Genomic DNA, 21,138 nt, shown 5'->3' on the forward strand with positions numbered 1-21,138 from the left:
AAAAGGCTTCTTTTTTTTCATCTATGTAACATTGCAAAAATCAGAAACTTTGTCCAAAAATGATGCCGAAAAATGAATGAATGCTTTTGTCACTTCTAGGTTAGACTACTGCAATGCTCTACTTTCCGGCTACCCGGATAAAGCACTAAATAAACTTCAGTTAGTGTTAAATACGGCTGCTAGAATCCTGACTAGAACAAAAAAATTTGATCATATTACTCCAGTGCTAGCCTCCCTACACTGGCTTCCTGTCAAGGCAAGGGCTGATTGCAAGGTTTTACTGCTAACTTACAAAGCATTACATGGGCTTGCTCCTACCTATCTCTGATTTGGTCCTGCCGTACATACCTACATGTACGTACGCTACGGTCACAAGACGCAGGCCTCCTAATTGTCCCTAGAATCTCGAAGCGAACAGCTGGAGGCAGGGCTTTCTCCTATAGAGCTCAATTTTTATGGAATGGTCTGCCTACCCATGTAAGAGACACAAACTCTGTCTCAACCTTTAAGTCTTTACTGAAGACTCATCTCTTCAGTGGGTCATATGATTGAGTGTAGTCTGGCCCAGGAGTGGGAAGGTGAACGGAAAGGCTCTGGAGCAACGAACCGCCCTTGCTGTCTCTACCTGGCCGGTTCCCCTCTTTCCACTGGGATTCTCTGCCTCTAACCCTATTACCGGGGCTGAGTCACTGGCTTACTGGGGCTCTCTCATACCGTCCCTGGGAGGTGTGCGTCACTTGAGTGGGTTGAGTCACTGATGTGATCTTCCTGTCTAGGTTGGCGCCCCCCCTTGGGTTGTGCCGTGGCGGAGATCTTTGTGGGCTATACTCAGCCTTGTCTCAGGATGGTAAATTGGTTGAAGATATCCCTCTAGTGGTGTGGGGGCTGCGCTTAGGCAAAGTGGGTGGGGTTATATCCTACCCGTTTGGCCCTGTCCGGGGGTGTCCTCGGATGGGGCCACAGTGTCTCCTGACCCCTCCTGTCTCAACCTCCAGTATTTATGCTACAGTTTGTGTCGGGGGGCTAGGGTCAGTTTGTTATATCTGGAGTATTTCTCCTGTCCGGTGTCCTGTGTGAGTTTAAGTGTGCTCTCTCTAATTGTCCCCAGTCCACCTGGCTATGCTGCTGCTCCAGTTTCAACTGTTCTGCCTTATTATTGGACCATGCTGGTCATTTATGAACATCTTGGCCATGGTCTGTTATAATCTCCACCCAGCACCCCACATAACCTGGTTCCTCTCTAGGTTTCTGCCTAGGTTTTGGCCTTTCTAGGGAGTTTGCTAGCCACTGTCCTACACCTGCATTGCTTGCTGTTTGGGGTTTTAGGCTGGGTTTCTGTACAGCACTTTGAGATATTAGCTGATGTACGAAGGGCTATATAAATACATTTGATTTTAAAGCATGCTTGGAGTTTGCAAAAGGCACCTAAAGACTCTGGTCTGATAAAACCAAGATTGAACTCTTCTGCCTGAATGCCAAGCATCACATCTGGAAGAAACCTGGCACCATCCCTACAGTGAAGCATGGTGGTGGCCTGTTCCAGCAGCAGGGACTGGTAGACCAGTCTGGATTGAGTCAAATATTAAACAGAGAAAAGTAGAGAACCTTGATGAAAACCTGCTCCAGGGCACTCAGGACCTCAGACTGGGGCGAACGGTCACTTGCCAACAAGACAACGACCCTAAGCACACAGCCAAGACAACGCAGGAGTGGCTTCGGGACAAGTCTGAATGTCCTTGAGCATCTCTGGAGACCTGAAAACAGCTGTGCAGCAATGCTCCCCATCCAACCTGACAGAGCTTGAGGATCTGCAGAAAATTAAATGGGAGAAACCCCCAATATAAAGATGTGCCAAATTTAACGCAAGGCCGTTAATTGCTGCCAAAGGTTCTTCAACAATGTACTGAATGAAGTCTCACATTTACACAAGTATTCCTTTGTAAAATGTACAATGTCTAAAAACCTGTTTTTGCTTTGTCATTATGGGGCATTATGTGTAGATTGAGGGGAGAAAACAATGAAAGCTGTAACCTAACAAAAGTGTTAAAAAAAATACTGAATACTTTCCGAAGGTAGTGTGTTTACCTTGGATCAATGTAGTTGAAGAATTCCAGACCGTAAGCAGATTGTAGTGTAAGCCTTGAAATGGGCATTTATTTATCAACTTTTTCCTGACTGAGAACAGGTCAGTTTCAAACGTATACTGTAGAGTTGTTCAATGAGTGTTGGTGGGGACACGGAATAACTGAAAGAAACTGGTATTCAATTAGTCAAGTTAAATCAAAATGTTGATATTGCCGAGCAAATTTAGCTTAATTGATACCGTTCACATGCATAGCTTTGCACGGCTCCCAGTTTGCCACGTGCAGATTAACTGCGGCAATGGTGTGTTGGCAATTGTTTCCAATTGAGGAGTCCGACAGGTTGAGTTGCCCTCCTTTGTTCTCTGCATTATTTCAACTCTTGCGTTTAACATAAAATGGAACAAGTTCATTCTTTTTGAAAATAAGAGACTTTACAACCCAGTAAAATTGTATCTTTATTGCATCACATTTCACAACAGTGCAAGTACTGTAGGAAATGCAACACTTGGGATTAACAATGTAACCGTTAAACATGGCAGTATATGTTCGACCAGACCACAGCCCATTCCGTCACAGCTCAGCTAAGAAAACAGGAGTCTGTCCCTTCAGACAGAATCCTAGACTTACAAAATAAGCAAATGGGGAAACTGAGTGTGTTCTTTAAGCCAGGCTTTGGTGGTACGTCAGAGTTTCTCCGTAAGACAATGATATGAAACCAGCACTTATTGCCATATTAGCTATGGTGTATATGTAAACTTGAATAGTATGGGGATTTTCAACTAAAAGCATCACGTTTTTTTTCCATGATCAAAGAGGGAATGCAATTTATAACAAGAATAGTGCCTTTAGAAGCCACTTAGCACTTGTTGCTGTAAAGGCAAAGGAGCTCTGGTTGGAATCTAAAAGGTATGTAGAATGGGCAAGACAGTTTAAAGGGTAGTTGAAGCAAAATATCCTAACCTCCAAAAGACTCTTGGCCTACCCAAACCCACGTGTCCATGCGCCACCATACCACCATCAGACCCCCACCATGAGTCTGGGCCGCTGCTTGGCCACCTTCCTGACATCTCAATAACGGTAATGGTCAGGCTTGAAGGGTCCTTCGCGGGGCAGTCCCAGGTATTTGGCCTGCTTATCTGAAAGCTTGGTCAGCTTGACGCCGAGCTTGTCAAGATGGGCAGCAGCCACCTCCTCATCCAGCTGCAGACAAGAGAAAAGGATTTCACAAGTCAAATTCTGAATAAAAGTTTCCTTACACTGGGACAAAACACGTCGATTAGTTACGGGGTTCAATCACTCAAACCACATTTACCCCACCAAACAAAAAATAAACATGCTTTGTTGCTCCCAAGCAGTTGGGTCAAAATCACAGGAAAAATGTCAAAACTGGCTGCAATGCCAAGCGCAGACAGAATCCAATGGAGCTGTCAAAACAAGGCCGTCAAGACAAGGCTGAACATGAGGTTTTTAGCAACAGAAGAATGATATATCACAGGGGTGGTTCTTCTATTTGACAGACCATGGACTCTTCAACCAAATAAATAAAAACATATTATCTTATGGCAATAGGTTGACCTCTTAGGGATGGGTTAAGTTAGCAGCTGGAATGTTTTTTATCATCACATAGGGTACGGTTCGTGATGCTATGGACAGAATTCCTGCTAGTCGGCAGACACTCAAGAGAACCTTCCCTGGCCTAGTTCCCAACTTCTCATGAGGATATCTCTTGCGCTCAGCTCTGAGCATATGGCTTCAGTTAAAGGCCTTAAGATGTTCACCACAACCCATGTGTCACACAGTGCAAAATGACAATGCAATGCAACATTTCTGCCCCAAGTACAGAGAGCCTCATTTGGCTACCCATTTCAGGGTTAATCATTAATCCATTATGCACATTTAGCCTAATTTCCATTTCTTTGAAAAGTCACAAGACATAATATACACATGGAAAAACTAAGCCCAAAATTCTAAATGTACAGTGAAAGCAATAATGCCCAAATCCAATATTGGCTATTCACAATTCTGCCTTAAAAGGACACAATTTGATAGTGAAATTGCCAAGTCCCAGTCAGATGGTAGGACTGTCAATAGTCGAGCATTAAAGCAATTCCACTACTTTTCAACCCAATTTTCATAATTTCCAGCACAATATCAGTGTTTACATATGTGACAGGGCACACCTACATTTTGTAGAAAAGAAAATTTAAAAGTTCAACCCAATCATTTTCAAACACTAAGATTCGTGGAGACATGCGGAGCAAGGAAACTCATTGCAGTTTTTGGGGGGAAAAAATTAGTTTTTCTTCATTTGGATCCTACCCGGTGATGACAGAAGCATTTTTAGGACAGTCACACAAGATCAACAAAACACACTATTTTCCGATACTGTATAGAGACACTGGTATATTGCTGAGATAATGAATAGGTTGAAAGTGGCAGAATTGGCATTTAAGAACATTCACTCAAGTAGAGATCAATAAAATATGCATTACACAGTTCTGCAAACTGAATACAGGCAACTAATGTTAATGGAGCATATTTGATTACATACTACTAACTGCGAAAATGCATGTCTAATGCCGAGAACTGGAAAAATCTACTTGTGTCCACCTGGTATCTTTCCAGTCTGAAACCAGTTCATTTCAACCAAGGGTTACAGCAGGGTCAACTTAGGATACAATGCTTGCTTTTTAGAGAATGATATCCAATTTCTTCCAAATAAACTGTATACAGCTGCAGGCACTGAAAATATTGAACCCTTTCTAAAACCCTGCCCCATATACAGGTTGTGACAAACTATCGCTATAAGTTGCGAGACGAGAGCACCATATTGCTCACGCATTGCAGCATTTGTTCTGCAAAATTCACAGTGCAAGCCAACTTTAGTACCCGCAACGGCATAATACACATCAATCTTGTGGAAATTGGAAACGTTGTTTCTTCGCTCAGTGGCTCACCTTCTTGGGCAGGAAGTAAACTCCCAGGGGGTACTTGCTGGTGTTCTTCCACAGCTCAATCTGGGCCAACACCTGGTTGGTGAAGGAGTTGCTCATGACAAAGCTGGGGTGACCCATGGCACAGCCCAGATTAACCAATCTGCCCTCAGCCAGCACGATGATGTGGCGGCCATTCTTCATGCGGTAACGGTCCACCTGGCGGGAGGAGAATGTTGGTATAGGACAATGGCCGAAACGCAAGAGCCAAATTACTGTAGACTAACCACACACACACTAAATGTGCTCCGTATGTTATGTCTTACCTGTGGCTTGATGTTTATCTTCTCGGCTGCGTTGGCATTGAGCCAGTTCATGTCTATCTCACAGTCGAAGTGGCCGATGTTGCAAACGATGGAGTCGTCTTTCATGTGCTCAAAGTGTCTGGGGAACACACCAGTGTACACATTAATGGCCCGTTGTAGACACCGCAGCAGTTGCATTTCAGAGGATGCTGTTGCCCCTAAACTCAGAAATGTCTACTGGTTATAGAATGATACTGAGTTTCCCCACTTGAAAGAATCAAAATCAACCAATAGGAATCTACTTAAATAACATCATGTTAAAACTCAGATTCCCAGTTTGACGGCACGTGAATGCAGCATCAGGTCAGCTTTAAGTTTCCTCCACTAATGGGAAGGGTCATAGGCTAGTGGCGAATCTCCAAGAAGGATTGGGCGAGAATAAGCCAATCCGAGATCTGTACCGAGGTAACTTCTACTCAATGCATGCGTGTTGAATAGTGTCACTGAATTGAGGAATAATAACGAGGTAGGATTTAACTGTTCTTCTGATCAGACAGTGCTGAACACAAGTTGCATGGTGCTCTACAGGTCTCCAAAATGATACCTACTTGCCCAAAAGAATGTCCTCACAACCAGTGGTGGTCACAAAGATGTTTCCCTCCTTGCAAGCCTCCTCCATGGTGGTGACTTCGTATCCTACAACATTATCACAAAATACAATTAAATACTACACAATAAGGCCTCCCGAGTGGTGCAATGGTCTAAAGGCACTGCATCACTAGAGCCTGTCGCAGCCGGCCGTGACCGGGAGGCGGACAATTGACCCAGCATCACCCGGGTTAGGGAGGGTTTGGCCGGCAGGGATATCCTCGTCTCATCGCGCACTAGCAACTCCTGTGACGGGCCGGGCGCAGTGCACACAGACACGGTCGCCAGGTGTACCCTCCAACACATTGGTGTAGCTGGCTTCCGGGTTGGATGGGCATGGTGTGAAGAAGCAGTGAGGCTTGGTTGGGTTGTGTTTCGAGGACGCATATGGCTCTCGACCTTCGCCTCTCCCGAGTCCGTACGGGAGTTGCAGCGATGAGAAACCACCGCCACCAATTGGATACCACGAAATTGGGGAGAAAGGGGTGAAAAACCCACACAATAACTAGTATGTACTGTAGCAATACTACACAATAATGTAGTATCAATAACTTAAGCTCAAATGTAAAAGGTGAGCTCGCTGCTGCAGTGAACAAATGAGAAATTGTTGGCACGTCAACAGTTCTCAATTATATTTGCTAGGCACCAGAGATAAAAAGAAGAAACCTATAACCTGTTGAATCTCCAAGAACGTTCTGGGATAATGTAAATTCAATCAAAACAATAGCGTTGTCATATAACCAAACTTAAGAAAGGGTACAGACCTTCCATGGCAGCCTGCAGGGCATTGATGGGGTCAACCTCTGTGACGATGACACGGGCACCAAACCCACGGAGGGCCTGAACGCAGCCCTTGCCAACATCACCGTAACCGGCAACAACCGCCACCTTCCCGGCGATCATCACGTCTGTGGCCCGTTTGATCCCATCAATCAGAGACTCTCTGCAGCCGTACAGGTTGTCAAACTTGCTCTAGGGGGGGGCGAGAGAGCGATGGTATTAAGAGGGAGTTACTGTATTAGAACATAGTACTGCTGCCTACTCAAGAGGATGCAACATTACAAAATGCGCAAGTATAAATGTATTTTATACCAACCAACGATGGTTGTATCAGTTCTATTAATGACCCATTTAATACATATTTTAACGGCACCATTAAGAGCGGAGGACGTATGCATGGCTCTACTATGAGAGGACGAGTGGGTCTACCTTGGTGACTGAGTCGTTGACGTTGATGGCTGGGATCTTGAGGTCGCCATTCTTCAACATCTTGTACAGGTTGTGCACCCCGGTGGTGGTCTCCTCAGACACCCCCTTGATTCCTGAGGGGAGACAATTAAAATTGTTTTGGCCATGTTTGACAATGTTAAATTAAGACCATTTTTCATGGCATCCACATCTGGTAGGTGGCACCAAAAATAAGGGCGGAAAATTATCAGGACGATGGCCGTATATCTCCTCTGAGTTAACTACTATGAATGGCAGGTTAACATTCCAAACAGCAACACAGTCTTCAATCCAAAGTAACATTCCCCCAGGGACTGCATTTAAGTTAATGGTCACTGTTCGAGTGCCTGCTGAATGTTGCTTGCCAAATCCCTTTAGTTATGAGGTTCTCAGTATTGGATTTGTGGAGTAATGCTGCCACCTAGTGTACAAGCCTCAAACCAACAGCCCTGGAGACAAGTATAGCAGTACCACCCTTGCAAAAATACGTTGCAAAACTTGACTCGAAATTGGGATCCCACTTGAAGATCAGGGATTTTACACCTTAATATGCTCGAGCGGATCCTTGCCAACAGACTTGGAAGTTGTAGCTGAAAATAGTTAAATTAGGGGCAGTTAAAGGGTAGAGTCAATGAAACCAATCATGGAAGTACAGTATATTGTAGCAATTTCGGGGGACAGCCTCGACCAGGATACAAACCCAGGCCCAGCAACTGTCTTGACAACACCTTAACGGTTAAACCAAGAGGGTTGAACCTCTTGACAGGCTCATCAGACGTTGGCTCGAGGTTGCTACACCACCCCCGTTGTTCGGGAGAGAGTACCCCCCCAACAACCCACTTTTGACCCCAAATGTTGCGAATTCATGGGGAGGGGGGGGGGGGTATCACAGAACAAGATTAAAATGAAGAGGACCAACCGCAATTTGATTTGCGCTTTTTCCCAAACCCCCCCGAAAGACAAAGTACAGTAGGAAAATATTTAGACCTCTTAGCTTTCCACATTTTGTTAAATTAGCCTTATTCTAAAACGGATTCAAGTATTTCTCAATCTACACAAAATACCACATAATGACAAAGAGAAAAAAAACAAGTTTAGAAATGTTTGCAAATTAATTCAAACTAATTGTTATTTATTTTTTAAAATCAGAAATACCTTTAATACAAAAGTATCCAGACTCAAATTAAGCTCGGGTGCATTGATCATCCTAGATGTTTTTTTTTTTCAACTTGGGGTCCACCTGTGGTAAATATAATTGCTTGGACATTATTTGGAAAGGCAGTTGGCAGTGCATTTCAGAGCAAAAAAAAACATGCCCAAAAATCCAAAGGAATGGTCCGTAGAGCTCAGAAAAGGAATGTGTCGAGCCAACGATTTGGGAAGAGTACCAAAAAATATTTGCAACATTGAAGGTCCAAGAACAGTGGCCTCCATTCTTAAATGGAAGACGTTTGGAACCACCAAGACTCCCCCTAGAGCTGGCCATCCAGACAAACTGAGCAATCAGGGGAGAATGTCACCTCCCTGACCAAGTCCCAAGTACCCAAAGTTCACTGACAGCTCTAGAGCTCCCCTGTGGAAATAATCTTCCTTCTGGAAGGTTCTCCCATCTCTGCATCACTCCACCAATCAGGCATTTATGGTAGAGTGGTCAGATGGAAGCCATTCCTCAGTAAAAAAGGCACATGACAGCCCACTTGGAGTTTGCCAAAACATACCTAAAGGACTCAGACCATGAGGAACAAGATTCTCTGGTCTGATGAAACCAAGGTTGATCTCTGAGCTGAATGCCAAGCAACACGTCTGAAGGAACCCTGGCACCATCCCTACGGTGAAGCATGGGGGTGGCAGCATCATGCTGTGGGGATGTTTTTCAGTGACGGGGACTGAGAGACTAGTCGGGGTCGAGGGAAAGATGAAAGGAGCAAAGTACAGAGTGCTCCTTGATGAAAACCCGCTCCAGAGCAGGACCTCAGACTGGGGGCGAAGGTTCACCTTCCAACAGGACAACGACCCTAAGCACATAGCAAAGACAGAGCAGGAGTGGTTTTGGGACAAGTCTTTGAGGGGCCAAGCCAGAGCCCGGTCTTGAACCTGATCGAACATCCCTGGAGAGATCTGAAAATAGCTGTGCAGCGACATTCCCCATCCAACATGACAAAGCGTGTGAGGATCTGCAGAAAATAAATGGGACGCCCCGCAAATACGGGTGTGCCAAGCTTGTAGCGTCATACCCAAGAAGACTCGAAGCCGTAATCGCAGCCAAAGGTGCTTCAACCAAATACTGAATAAAAGGTCTGAATATTTATGCAAATGTCTTTTTATTTTATACAAACCTGCTTTTGCTTTGTCATTTCGGGGTATTGTGTGTAGATTGAGGGGGGGAAAAAAGAGATTTAATCCATTTTAGAATAAAGTAACAAAATGTAGAAAGAGTGAAGGAGAATGCTTTCCAAATACAATGTACAAGTTTGAGAGGTGCAGGGGCTGCCACACTGGGTGCCCAGGGAGCTGTTGTTATGGGGGGGGGTTAAGTCTCATGGTCAAGGGGACACCGGCAGGCAACGGCATCTAGGATTTGATCCCAACAACCCACTGGTTGCCAGCTCACTTCCAACCAGATAATTCCCCAAATTCACTACAATATATTTTTACGATTGATTTAATTGACTCTCCCCTAATTTACTTATTTTGAGCTACACTTTAAGTCCTTTGGAAGGGATCAGCTTGAGAAAATCAAGGTGTAAAAATCACTGATCTTACAGTTCATTTCCATTAAGACAACCCACATTAGTGGGCAGCCAGTGTTATGTTAATGTAGGCTCTAGTGTTTCGCTCAGGACTGTGACAAAGACTTGTAGTGAGCAGAATCAAACTCAGAGACTGTTGCTTTGTGAGAATGTTTTAAAAAGATCAAAACTGGTGAGGGACAAAGGTGCTAGGGGGAAATGCAGGTTTTAACTAATTAAACAAATACCATCTACATGATCAGTCTGTGTAAAATAAAGTGGTTTATGTGAACCTAACTCACAGTAAAAAATAATTTAAAGACAGCAATGTTATTTGTTGCCTAGACTTTACCGCAAACGACACTCAAGTCTTGAGAATAATACACTAATATCGCAGTTAGCCGTGATAGCCCTTATAATAGAACGCTTGTGACCAAACGCCTAAATATTGCACTTGTGAAAAAAACATTCAAGTGAAACAGGCATTCTATTGTTGACGTGCACAAGGCTACATGTGTGGAAAAATAAACACTCTCCGAGCATGTATGTATATATACATGGAGTGTTTATTTACACTTTCTGCTTATGGACATATAATATATATCTATCCATCCATCCATCCATCCATCCATCCATGTATGTGTGCCAGCTGAGCATGATACCCTTTGTTGGCACAATTGATCTCTTTCAGGCAGAGTAGACCTGGGATACCCCTTTTAATCCACTGTATTAAAAAAGTGAGAAGGGGGAAAGTGTGTGGTGTTCCATAGTGGCTTCCAGCTTAAGCCAGGCTGAGGAGGGACACAAATAAAACATGCTTTCTGCTACTAAGATCAGTGAAATGTAGGCTAAACTGACAACGGAGAGAAGAGCAGAAATCTCAACAAGCAAGTCGCAGCAACGAAGAATTGCACATCGCTTTCCAGCAACTTCAGACAAAAAACTAGTTGTTGTACCTGTTCACTTGCTCGTAGGGTATCATGCTCACTTGCTCGTATCTGACCTCTCATTGGCTAGAAGGGTCTCATCTGATCTCACCTTTCATCTTTGAGGACATGCATTTCCATTGGTAGAGCAGTCACTACTACCTTGTCAATATAATAGATCTTTGATAGTTCCTACCTGCAGCAAAACTAGTGGACAACGCAGGAAATACCAGTGAAAGCACAGTGCCTGAATTCCTGGCCCCACCCATAAGCCAAGGCAAGTCCCAACTAACCCCCAGACACATTACAGACCTGTAAACATCAGAGTCCAAAACATGTATGCACAGCAGTGTCCTAGAATATTGGACCTGTTGGTTGTCATTCTTCTGGTATTCTCAGCACTGCTCGGGCCACTTCTCCAACAGTCACCACATTCAAATGAATAGACGTGGAAGCCTGTTGGTTGGGGATTTTGGGATGTGCATCCCATGGACGGTGGTCTCAGAGCAAGCCTAGCTATGTCACAATGGGATGCCGGACTAGTGAGTCTGTGGACTCAATTACGCTGAAAGCAAAATGGGCACTGAACCACTACACTACTTTATTAAACCTACCCTGATCTGGTGGAACAAATTGGGAGCAGTAAATCCTATGTTCCTCCCTATACTTTCAATGTTTAGAGATCTGTAAGGAGTAACAATACAGTGCCTTGTTTAATTAAGCTGTCCCATCTGTGAGGCCCTGACGGTTGTCAGAGGTAGCTAGCTCCCGTACCTGACAGCAGCTTGGGGTACTTCTTGTGGACCATGTTGGTGAGGTCACCGCCATCGTCCAGGATCATGTTGAGGGGCTGGCCATCCTTCCAGTAGATGGTCTGCTCAATGCACCACACATACTCCTCATCGGTCATGCCCTTCCAGGCATACACTGCAATGAAAGAAGCTTGAGAATCAGGATTGAGGAGAGACTGCTTTGCAATGGCAGAGACAAGGTTTGTGGTCTATAAGCATGAAGCAGAAGAATACTTTTTAAAAAGGCACGACCAATTGGATCATTCATTTTCATCTAACATTTGTTATTTTTTGTGAAAAAAGTAATACATTCTTGGCTTATGATCAAATTCAACTGTCATTAAGTGTGTCATTATTTGACACATAATGGCTGCATTCCAGGTCCCACCCCCCACAGTCAAACCGGGCTACGGATCACACCCGGAAAAGTGTTACTCAGGAATCACGTCAACCTATGCCATTCGAGGCTTTGAACAGCAAGTGGCTGAAGCCTGCCTATAGCTCAAACCAATTAAGCACCCCACTGATGCAGACACTGATACTTCTCTGCCTCGTAACTTCTCACCCAGAACACCACTCAAGTGTTGTCATTACACGAGGAAAACCACACAGAAAATATCCTCATGATACTGCAAGGGTAATGTTGCGCTAAGCAATGGTGACATCTCAGAGACATCCTAGGATGAATGTTAGGCAAGGAATATAGGAAAAATGTATGTTCTAGTTTATCGAGAATGACAGTTCTATATATTGACATATCACATGATACCAGGCTATAGAAGGTGAACAACAGGCTTATTTAGCAGAACACTGCCCCTTAGGCCTTAAAAGATCAATTGAGGACCCTTGTGTACATCTGGTCTGCCTTATCTCTTACTGTTGCACAAGGGCCAAGTGAGAGCTGGCAGGAACCAGTGCTAAACACAGAGCAGGTCTTGAGGCATATAAACAAACAGTTGTGTGTACCTGGAACCCCAGTTTTGGCAATGGCTGAAGCGGCGTGGTCCTGAGTGGAGAAGATATTGCAGCTGGACCATTGAACCTACAAACGAGAAAAACGGTCACAGGTTGACTAGGACACTCTCACTCAGTACACAAACAAGTCCTTTTGTAATTCTCAGAACATTGCTTACTGACAGATAACGGGTCCATTTAAATTGTGCTCACTTGGTGCAGTGAGTGGGGGAGGAGGTTGCTACTGTTAACACAGGCTAGACGTCTGTTAGATATACATACACGGTCAAAAGTTTTAGAACATATACACATTCAAGGGTTTGTTCATTTAATTTGTACTATATTCTACATTGTAGAATAGTGAAGACAAAGATAAGAAACACATGGAATCATGTAGTAACCAAAACAGTGTTAAATCAATATATTTTATATTTGAGACACTTCAAAATAGCCAACCTTTGCCAAGATTGTGGAATGCTGTCAAGGCATTCTCTCAACCAGCTTCACCTGGAATGCTTTTCCAACAGTTCCCACATATGCTGAGCAGTCATTGACTGCTTTTCCTTCACTCTGCTGCCCAACTCATCCCAAACCATCTCAATTTGGTTTAGGTCAGGGGATTGTGGAGGCCAGGTAATCTAATGCAGCACTCCACTCTCCTTTTTGGTAAAATAGCCCTTACACCGCCTAGAGGGGTGTTGGGTCATTATCCTGCTAAAAACAAATGATAGTGGGACTAAGCCTAAACCAGATGTGATGGCGTGTCGCTGCAGAATGCTGCGGTACCCATGCTGGTTAGAATCAAAGACTGTTTCACCAGCAAATCACCCACACACCATAAAACCTCCATGCTTTATGGTGGGAAATACACATGCAGAGATCAGTTCACCCAGACCACGTCTCACAAAGACAACAGTTGGGACCGAAAAACTAGAATTTGGACTCCAGACCAAAGGACAAAATTCCAATGGTCTCATGTTCATTGCATGTGTTTCTTGGCCCAAGCAAGTCTCTTATTGATGTCCTTTAGTAGTGGTTTCTTTGCAGAAAGAGGCCTGTTCCATGCAGTCTCCTCTGAACAGTTGATGTTGAGAAGTCTTACTTGAACACTGAAGAATTTATTTGGGCTGCAATTCTGAGGCTGGTAACTAATGAACTTTTCCTTTGCAGCAGAGGTAACTGAGTCTTCCAATCCTCATGAGAGTTATCATAGCGCCTGATGGTTTTTGCGACTGCACTTGAAGAAACTGTTAAAGTTCTTGAAACCTTAATGTCTTAAAGTATTTGAGCTGTTCTCATCCTTTTAATGTGGACTTGGTCTTTTGGTCCAAATAGAAAGGGGGGGGGGGTAATACAGAAGATTGACCATCTTGTCACAACACAAAAATTAACTTAACGCACACCAGTTAATTGAAATGCATTCCAAGTAACTACCTGATGAAACTGGTTGAGAGAATGCCAAAAGAGCGCAAAGCTGTCAAGGCAACGTTTGGCTACTTTGAAGAATCTAAAATATATTTTGATTTGTTTAACACTTTTGGTTACTACAGGATTCCATGTGTTATTTCATAGTCTTCACTATTATTCTTCAATGTAGAAAATAGTACAAATAAATAAATAACCCTCGAATGAGTATGTGTTCTAAAACATTTGACCGGTAGGAAGTGCATGCATGTAGTGCATTTGGAAATTAAAAATCAGACCCGGTCCCCATTATAGCTTTATTATAAAATTAAGTACTTTGTCCTCAAACTACACACAAGGACAAAGAATACAGGTTGACATTTTTGCAGATTTATATAAAAAAAAAGCTCAGGTGAATCTTGTTTCCATTGACCATCCTTGAGATGTTTCCACAACTTGCAGTCCACTTGTGGTAAATGCAATTGACCGGACATGATTTGGAAAGGCACACCTGTCTATTTAAAGGTCCCACAGTTGACAGTGCATGTCAAAGCGGAAACGAAGCCATGCGGTCAAAGGAATTGTCAGTAGACCTCCGAGAGAGGATTGTGTCGGGGAACAGATCTGGGGGAAGGGTACAAAAAAAAAAAAAGTGTGTATGCAGCATTGAACGTCCCCAATAACAGTGGCCACTATCATTCTTAAATGGAAGAAGTTTGGAACCATTCCCAGAGCTGGCCACCCAGAGAAACTGAACAATCGGTGGAGAAGGGCCTTGGTCAGGGAGATGACCAAGAACCCAAATGGTCACTGACAAGAGCACTAGAGTTCCTCTGTGTTAAACTTACCTTATAAAATACAAGCAATCTCAACATAATCACTAGTTAACACCACATGGTAGATGTTATTTCTAGTTTATCTAGTGTGTCCTGCGTTGCATATAATCGATGCGGTACCTGTTAATTTATCATTGAATCCCAGCCTACTTCGCCAAACAGGTGATGATTTAACGAGCGCATTCGCGAAGAAAGCACCGTCGTTGCACCTAACCATAAACATCAATGCCTTTCTTTAAAATCAATACACAAGTATATATTTTTAAACCTGCATATTTAGTTAATATTGCCTGCTAACATTACTTTCTGTTAACTAGGGAAATTGTGTCACTTCTTGCGTTCCGTGCAAGCAGTCAGGGTATACGCAGCAGTTTGGCTCGCCTGGCTCATTGCCAACTGTGTGAAGAAGACCATTTCTTCCTAACAAAGATGCATTGGGCTGTTTATGACTTCAAGCCTATCAACTCCCGAGATTAGGCTGGTGTAACCGATGTGGAATGGCAAGCTAGTTAGTGGGGGTCCGCGCTAATAGTGTTTCAATTGGTGACGGCACTCGCTTTGAGACTTGGAGTGGTTGTTCCCCTTGCTCTGCAAGGGCCGCGCCATTTGCAGAGCAATGGATAACGATGCTTCAAGGGTGGCTGTTTTCGATTCGGTTCCTGTTTCGAACCCAGGTAGGGGCGAGGAGAGGGACGGAAGCTATACGGGTACACTGGCAATACTGAAGTGCCTATAAGAACATCCAATAGTCAAAAGGTATATGAAATCCAAATGGTATAGAGAGAAATAGTCCTATAATAACCACAACCTAACACTTCTTACCTGAGAATATCGAAGACTCGTATTAAAAGGAACCGCCAGCTGTCATATGTTCTCATGTTCTGGGCAAGGAACTTAAACGTTAGCTTTTTTTACATGGAACTTTTACTTTCTCCTCCAACACTGTTTTTGCATTATTTAAACCAAATTGAACATGTTTCATTATTTATTTGAGGCTAAATTAAGAAATGTCTTACCCTGTAATGACAAAGCAAAAATGGGTTATTGTGTGCAGATTGAGGAAAACTATTTAATCCATTTTAGAATAAGGCTGTAAGATAAAAAAAATGTGGAATAGGGGTCTGAATACTTTCCGAATGCACTGTAGGCCTGGACATTTTCATACGTCACTCAAATCGATGACACTTGACAGTTTCGGCAATAAAAAAAGAAATGGAAATGTAATGTACACCAAGGTTCAACTAACAATTCACATTTATTGAGATCAAATTAGCATCTGCTTAATACAAGTGAATGAGTTGGAGTTTGGGCTGACCAATGTTGTGGTGGATGGCTACCACAGGGGCAAATCAACAGTGACTTACATTTAGAGTACACGGTCAACCGAAACCCTTGTGGACTTCTCCATTCCCACGGTCATGATGCCATAGCTTGTTTTTACTAAGGTTTAGCCTGATCTACGCCAAAAGGTCTTATTCAAATATGTTTTTCATTGTCCTTCTTGCAGTGGTTTTCAAACCTGCAAGATTGAGACCTGCTTTCCAATTCTAATATGACCAACGCAAATAATCTGTTTGAGACAACTCAGAACCCAGGATGAACTAATTACACCTGACCAGAGTCCTGACCCAATACATTTACATTTCACATTTAAGTCATTTAGCAGACGCTCTTATCCAGAGCGACTTATAAATTGGTGCATTCACCTTATGACATCCAGTGGAACAGCCACTTTACAATAGTGCATCTAAATCTTTTAAGGGGGGTGAGAAGGATTACTTTATCCTAGGTATTCCTTAAAGAGGTGGGGTTTCAGGTGTCTCCGGAAGGTGGTGATTGACTCCGCTGTCCTGGCGTCGTGAGGGAGTTTGTTCCACCATTGGGGGGCCAGAGCAGCGAACAGTTTTGACTGGGCTGAGCGGGAACTGTACTTCCTCAGTGGTAGGGAGGCGAGCAGGTCAGAGGTGGATGAACGCAGTGCCCTTGTTTGGGTGTAGGGCCTGATCAGAGCCTGGAGGTACTGAGGTGCCGTTCCCCTCACAGCTCCGTAGGCAAGCACCATGGTCTTGTAGCGGATGCGAGCTTCAACTGGAAGCCAGTGGAGAGAGCGGAGGAGCGGGGTGACGTGAGAGAACTTGGGAAGGTTGAACACCAGACGGGCTGCGGCGTTCTGGATGAGTTGTAGGGGTTTAATGGCACAGGCAGGGAGCCCAGCCAACACCAATACAAGACATCCCAGCACAGTGCTCAATCACAAAGTTGAACTTTTATTTGAAATAGAACAGTCCTTTGTCAGATAATGTGATTAAGGTCAACAGACCAAGATGTTAGCATTTAAAGTACACAAGTGACACTTGATGCTACATGCAGTGTGCAGGAAAGTACCTAGTCAAACCTTAGAGGAAGACTGCATGGAAGTGTGTCTCTCACCTCGGCTCCGAGGGCAGTGAGGGTCTCAATCAGCACGGCGGTCTGCAGGGTCATGTGGAGGCAGCCTGCAATGCGGGCGCCCTTCAGGGGCTTGGACTGGCCGTACATCTCCCTCATCTTCATCAGGCCGGGCATCTCATTCTCTGCAATGTCAATAGCTTTGCGGCCCCACTCCGCCAGGCTGATGTCAGCTATGGAAGGGAAAAAAAAGACAAATAAACTGCTACTTAATAAACCGGTTCTACATGTTGAGTAAGTAATAGTTCAAAGTGTCAGAGGTTCACAGATCTCAAAATGTTAGTTCGAAAAGGGTATGGACCTTCTAAAGTGCTCAAATTAGCCAGAGTTTAACCTTCTCAATTATTTGGGGTTCTGAACTTTTATTTGAGTAAACTATCACTTTAAGTCCAAGTTACACTACTTCTAAATAAATTAGGTTATGTATACTGAACAAAAATCTAAATGCAAAATGTAAAGTGCTGGTCCCATGTTTCATGAGCTGAAAGAAGATCACAGAAATGTCCCATACTCACAAAAGGCTAATTTCTCTCAAATGTTGTGCACAGATCTGTTTACATCCCTGTTAGTAAACATTTTACCCTTTGTCAAGATAATCTATTCACCTGACAGGTGTGACATATCAAGTAGATGATTAAACAGCATGCTCATTACATAGGAGCACCTTGTGCTGGGGACAAAAGGCCACTAAAATGTGCAGTTGTCACAACAATGCCACATGTCAAGTTTGGGGAGCATGCAATTGGCAAGTAAAGTCCACTAGAGCTGTTGCCAGAGAACTTAATGTTAATTTCTCTACCATAAGCCGCCTCCAACAGTTTTAGAGAATTTGGCAGTAGTCTAACCGGCCTCCCAACCGCAGAGCACATGTAACACCAGCCCAGGACTTCCACATCTGGCTTCTTCACTTGTAGGATCGTAAGAGGATCGGGGATATGACTGCACCCCTGCCCAGTCATGTGAAATCCATACATTAGGTTCTAATTTCTTTCTTTCTTTCATTGGACTGATTTCCTTATATGAACTAACTCAGCCAAATCTTTGAAATTGTTGCAACTAATTTTTTTCAGTGTAGGTTGATGAAGTCTAAACCGTCCATGATAATCTCCATCCCTTTGCATCTCCTTCACTTCGTGGCCATTGATTTGAAAGAATTTGCAATTTGTCCAAAACTTTCATTGCGAGTGGTCATCTCATGATCTATTGAGATCAAGCTGTGGTTTAGGAGAGCAGGCTGGCAGTGAGAGTAGTTGGTCTTAAAGTTAGACATTGGCAGCTGCCTTGCACTGGCTGAACTTGCTTGGGAGTCAACATCAGTTGCAGCTTCCACCGACTACTGGGTCTTAACAGCTGCAAGCCAACACTGCGCTCTTCAGAGGTCTCCTAACGGAACAAAGCCCATTCAAATGGACGGTAAATGTTACTAAACATTACTGTATATTCACAAAGCACTGAGCCGCCACAAGGGATTAATAGACTCTCCGTCTCTGCCTAAACGCTCTGTATAAAAACGCAAATATGCCTCGCACATGAGTTGGAAACATTTGGAATTTAACTTTCATTTAAGCAAGAAATAATTGTTCAAATACAAGACACTTACTGTACCCAGATTAGAAATGTTGCACCTGGCTGTATTTTGAGAAAGAGGAAATTAATGGTCCAATATAAATTTTAGCGCTAGCTAATAAGATGTCACATAGTAAGTGTATCTAAACTGCACAACGAATGTATATTTTGTATTTGAAAGATTCTCGCTTATTAAAGTTATGTTCTAAAGGTTTCCAAAACCGTATCGCAAGACAAAGCGCTGGGATTAAACAAAGAATCTGGATTTATTGTTCACGGGGAGCCAGCTGTGATCAGTACAATCAACTGAGAATCCATGGGGTGCCAGCTGTAAACTGGCTATACACCACTAGGTTTGAGAGTTACACTGAACCTTACTCCTCCTGTACGCCAGTCAGATGCGGTGAGCCAGAATTTGTGCCAACTGCAAACAACCACCCTGAACTGGAGCAGTCCAGCTTGCGTCAAGTGTCCAAAATATGTCCACAACCTGCAAAACTATCAAGACTGAGGCAAAACAGACTGCTCAAAAGTAGCCATGGATATTATTCCAGGATGTTTGAGTTTAAAAAAAAAGTGGAATACAAAAAAAATAGGCCTAGTTCACCCCAACACATTGAGTGAATGATACAATGCTAAAAGTATTGTTTGGGCAGCTCTGACCCAGAAGCTTGTGGAACAAAGTTTACCTTGCCATTTACCTTGCTACCTTGAACCCCCCACCCAATTTAAAGTGGTCATGCAGGGGTTATGGTTAGAGCACTAACCATCAAGCCATTGATTAACTATCCCTCATCTATTCCTAAAAAAAAAAAAAAATATGAAAAAAAAAGACAAGTGAGGACTGAAAAATACTAGGTGAGGCATTTTAAAATGTTATGTATAACCAAGTAAGACAGAGTGGTAGAAAGGTGAAATACTAAACGGTTATCGAACCCTTCCAAGCAAGTGTGAAGATCTCTTCATACATGGGTACTTTCAAACAAATTTAGTCATTGTCACCAAAGTCAGAAGCTTATATTTGTTTTATTTTACCTTTAATTAGGAAAGTCAGTTAAGAACACATTCTTATTTACAATGACGGGCATTTTTTATCTCAACAAATCTTAACTTGTGCCCAACTCCCTCCAAAGTTGAAACATTAAAAAAAAAACTGTATGGATTTAGTGCAGAAACAATAGCACACTGTTATAGTGCCCTGCTTTGCCTGCTGTGCCAGACTGCCTGTCAATCAATGAAAACTGGCGGCTCCAAAGACATTTAGGTAATGTAGTCTTACTACAAAGTTCCGAATACGAACGAAAGCACCAAGCTCGACTAAACGGACTACAACTACCAATAACTTAGAAATAAGTATTCGGAATGAAACCATGCTTGCGGGCCAGTGTTATGTTCGTTATGCCGACTCTATTCGTTTTGTAACCAAATGTAACAAAACTTGCATTTTGCCAAATTATGTGATTTACATGCTGCAATTTCTGTTAGTGGTTATGCATGGGTAAAGCGTTGTAAAAAGAAAATATAAAATAATAACACAAGGCAGCAGGAAGATTGGCCATGTGTCCCACCTCAACCTGATTATACACGTTTATAAATACCAGTGCAAATGTTTGGTTAGTAAACATCTTATCTTTGGGACATTTAGTTAACAAAGTTATTTTAGAGTCAGACAAATTACCCACTAGCTAGCCAAATTAAGGCTGAAATCAATGCTACGCGACAGCATTAGCCGGCTAGCCACCCGGTAATCCACAATCAATGAAGGATTTGAAGCTCGCGTGTATGATAAAGAATATAAATAAATCTAAATTCATACTGACCAACTTTGAAGGGCAGTTTCTCGGACATGGTTGTCTTCTTTTGGATCGTTCAGTCGTGATCGCTGTATGGTTGTTACTGCCTGGCTTTGGACAGAAAAGAAGGGAACGATAGGTGTGAACTTGAATTTAAGTAGCCGTCATTTGCCCTATTGTAATATTCATGAGGTCCCATGCCAATCTTCCACCTTGCGGTTCCAATTGGCTGAAAATGTTCCTGCCCCGTATGAGAGGAAACCCATAGGCTCTCACAGCCACCGGGAGTGGCAGCCAATAAGAACTCGAATCTCAAGATGGGTGTGTTGCTCAACAGAGCGAGGAAGAGCCAAAAGCTGCAGCCCAATATGGCAACCAAAGCGCTCTGCTATAGGAAGACGGTTTTTGATTGAGCTGTTTTTTTTTCTTCTTCCGTTTTTAAAACATAGGATGAGTCGTATTTCACTTATACTTTTACACAAATAATTGTACAT

At 43.2% G+C, this 21,138-nt stretch overlaps 1 protein-coding gene across 1 annotated transcript; it reads right to left on the bottom strand.

Annotated features, from left to right (window-relative positions):
- Positions 1-2,526: 2,526 nt before the first annotated feature.
- LOC118370062 (adenosylhomocysteinase B) lies at positions 2,527-20,840 on the bottom strand. The gene is made up of 10 exons (XM_035754855.2): positions 20,672-20,840; positions 17,268-17,458; positions 12,610-12,685; positions 11,627-11,779; positions 7,180-7,292; positions 6,735-6,942; positions 5,931-6,018; positions 5,344-5,461; positions 5,042-5,236; positions 2,527-3,284 (listed from the first exon to the last, which is right to left on the bottom strand). The coding sequence occupies exons 1-10, from the start codon at positions 20,697-20,699 to the stop codon at positions 3,153-3,155; spliced, it is 1,302 nt and encodes a 433-aa protein (XP_035610748.1). The 5' UTR covers positions 20,700-20,840; the 3' UTR covers positions 2,527-3,152.
- Positions 20,841-21,138: the final 298 nt, after the last annotated feature.

This window comes from Oncorhynchus keta, chromosome 37, assembly GCF_023373465.1.
Source record: "Oncorhynchus keta strain PuntledgeMale-10-30-2019 chromosome 37, Oket_V2, whole genome shotgun sequence".
In the NCBI taxonomy this organism is placed as follows: Eukaryota; Metazoa; Chordata; class Actinopteri; order Salmoniformes; family Salmonidae; genus Oncorhynchus; species Oncorhynchus keta.

Excerpts from the sequence above, each read along its gene's own strand:
- LOC118370062 (XM_035754855.2), bottom strand. The coding sequence starts at position 20,699 with ATGTCCGAGAAACTGCCCTTCAAAGTTG. Across the intron at positions 12,686-17,267 it reads TCACTGCCCTCGGAGCCGAG|GTTCAATGGTCCAGCTGCAA; the intron begins GTGAGAGACACA and ends TCTCGTTTGTAG. Across the intron at positions 5,462-5,930 it reads GAGGACATTCTTTTGGGCAA|ACACTTTGAGCACATGAAAG; the intron begins GTAGGTATCATT and ends TGTGTTCCCCAG.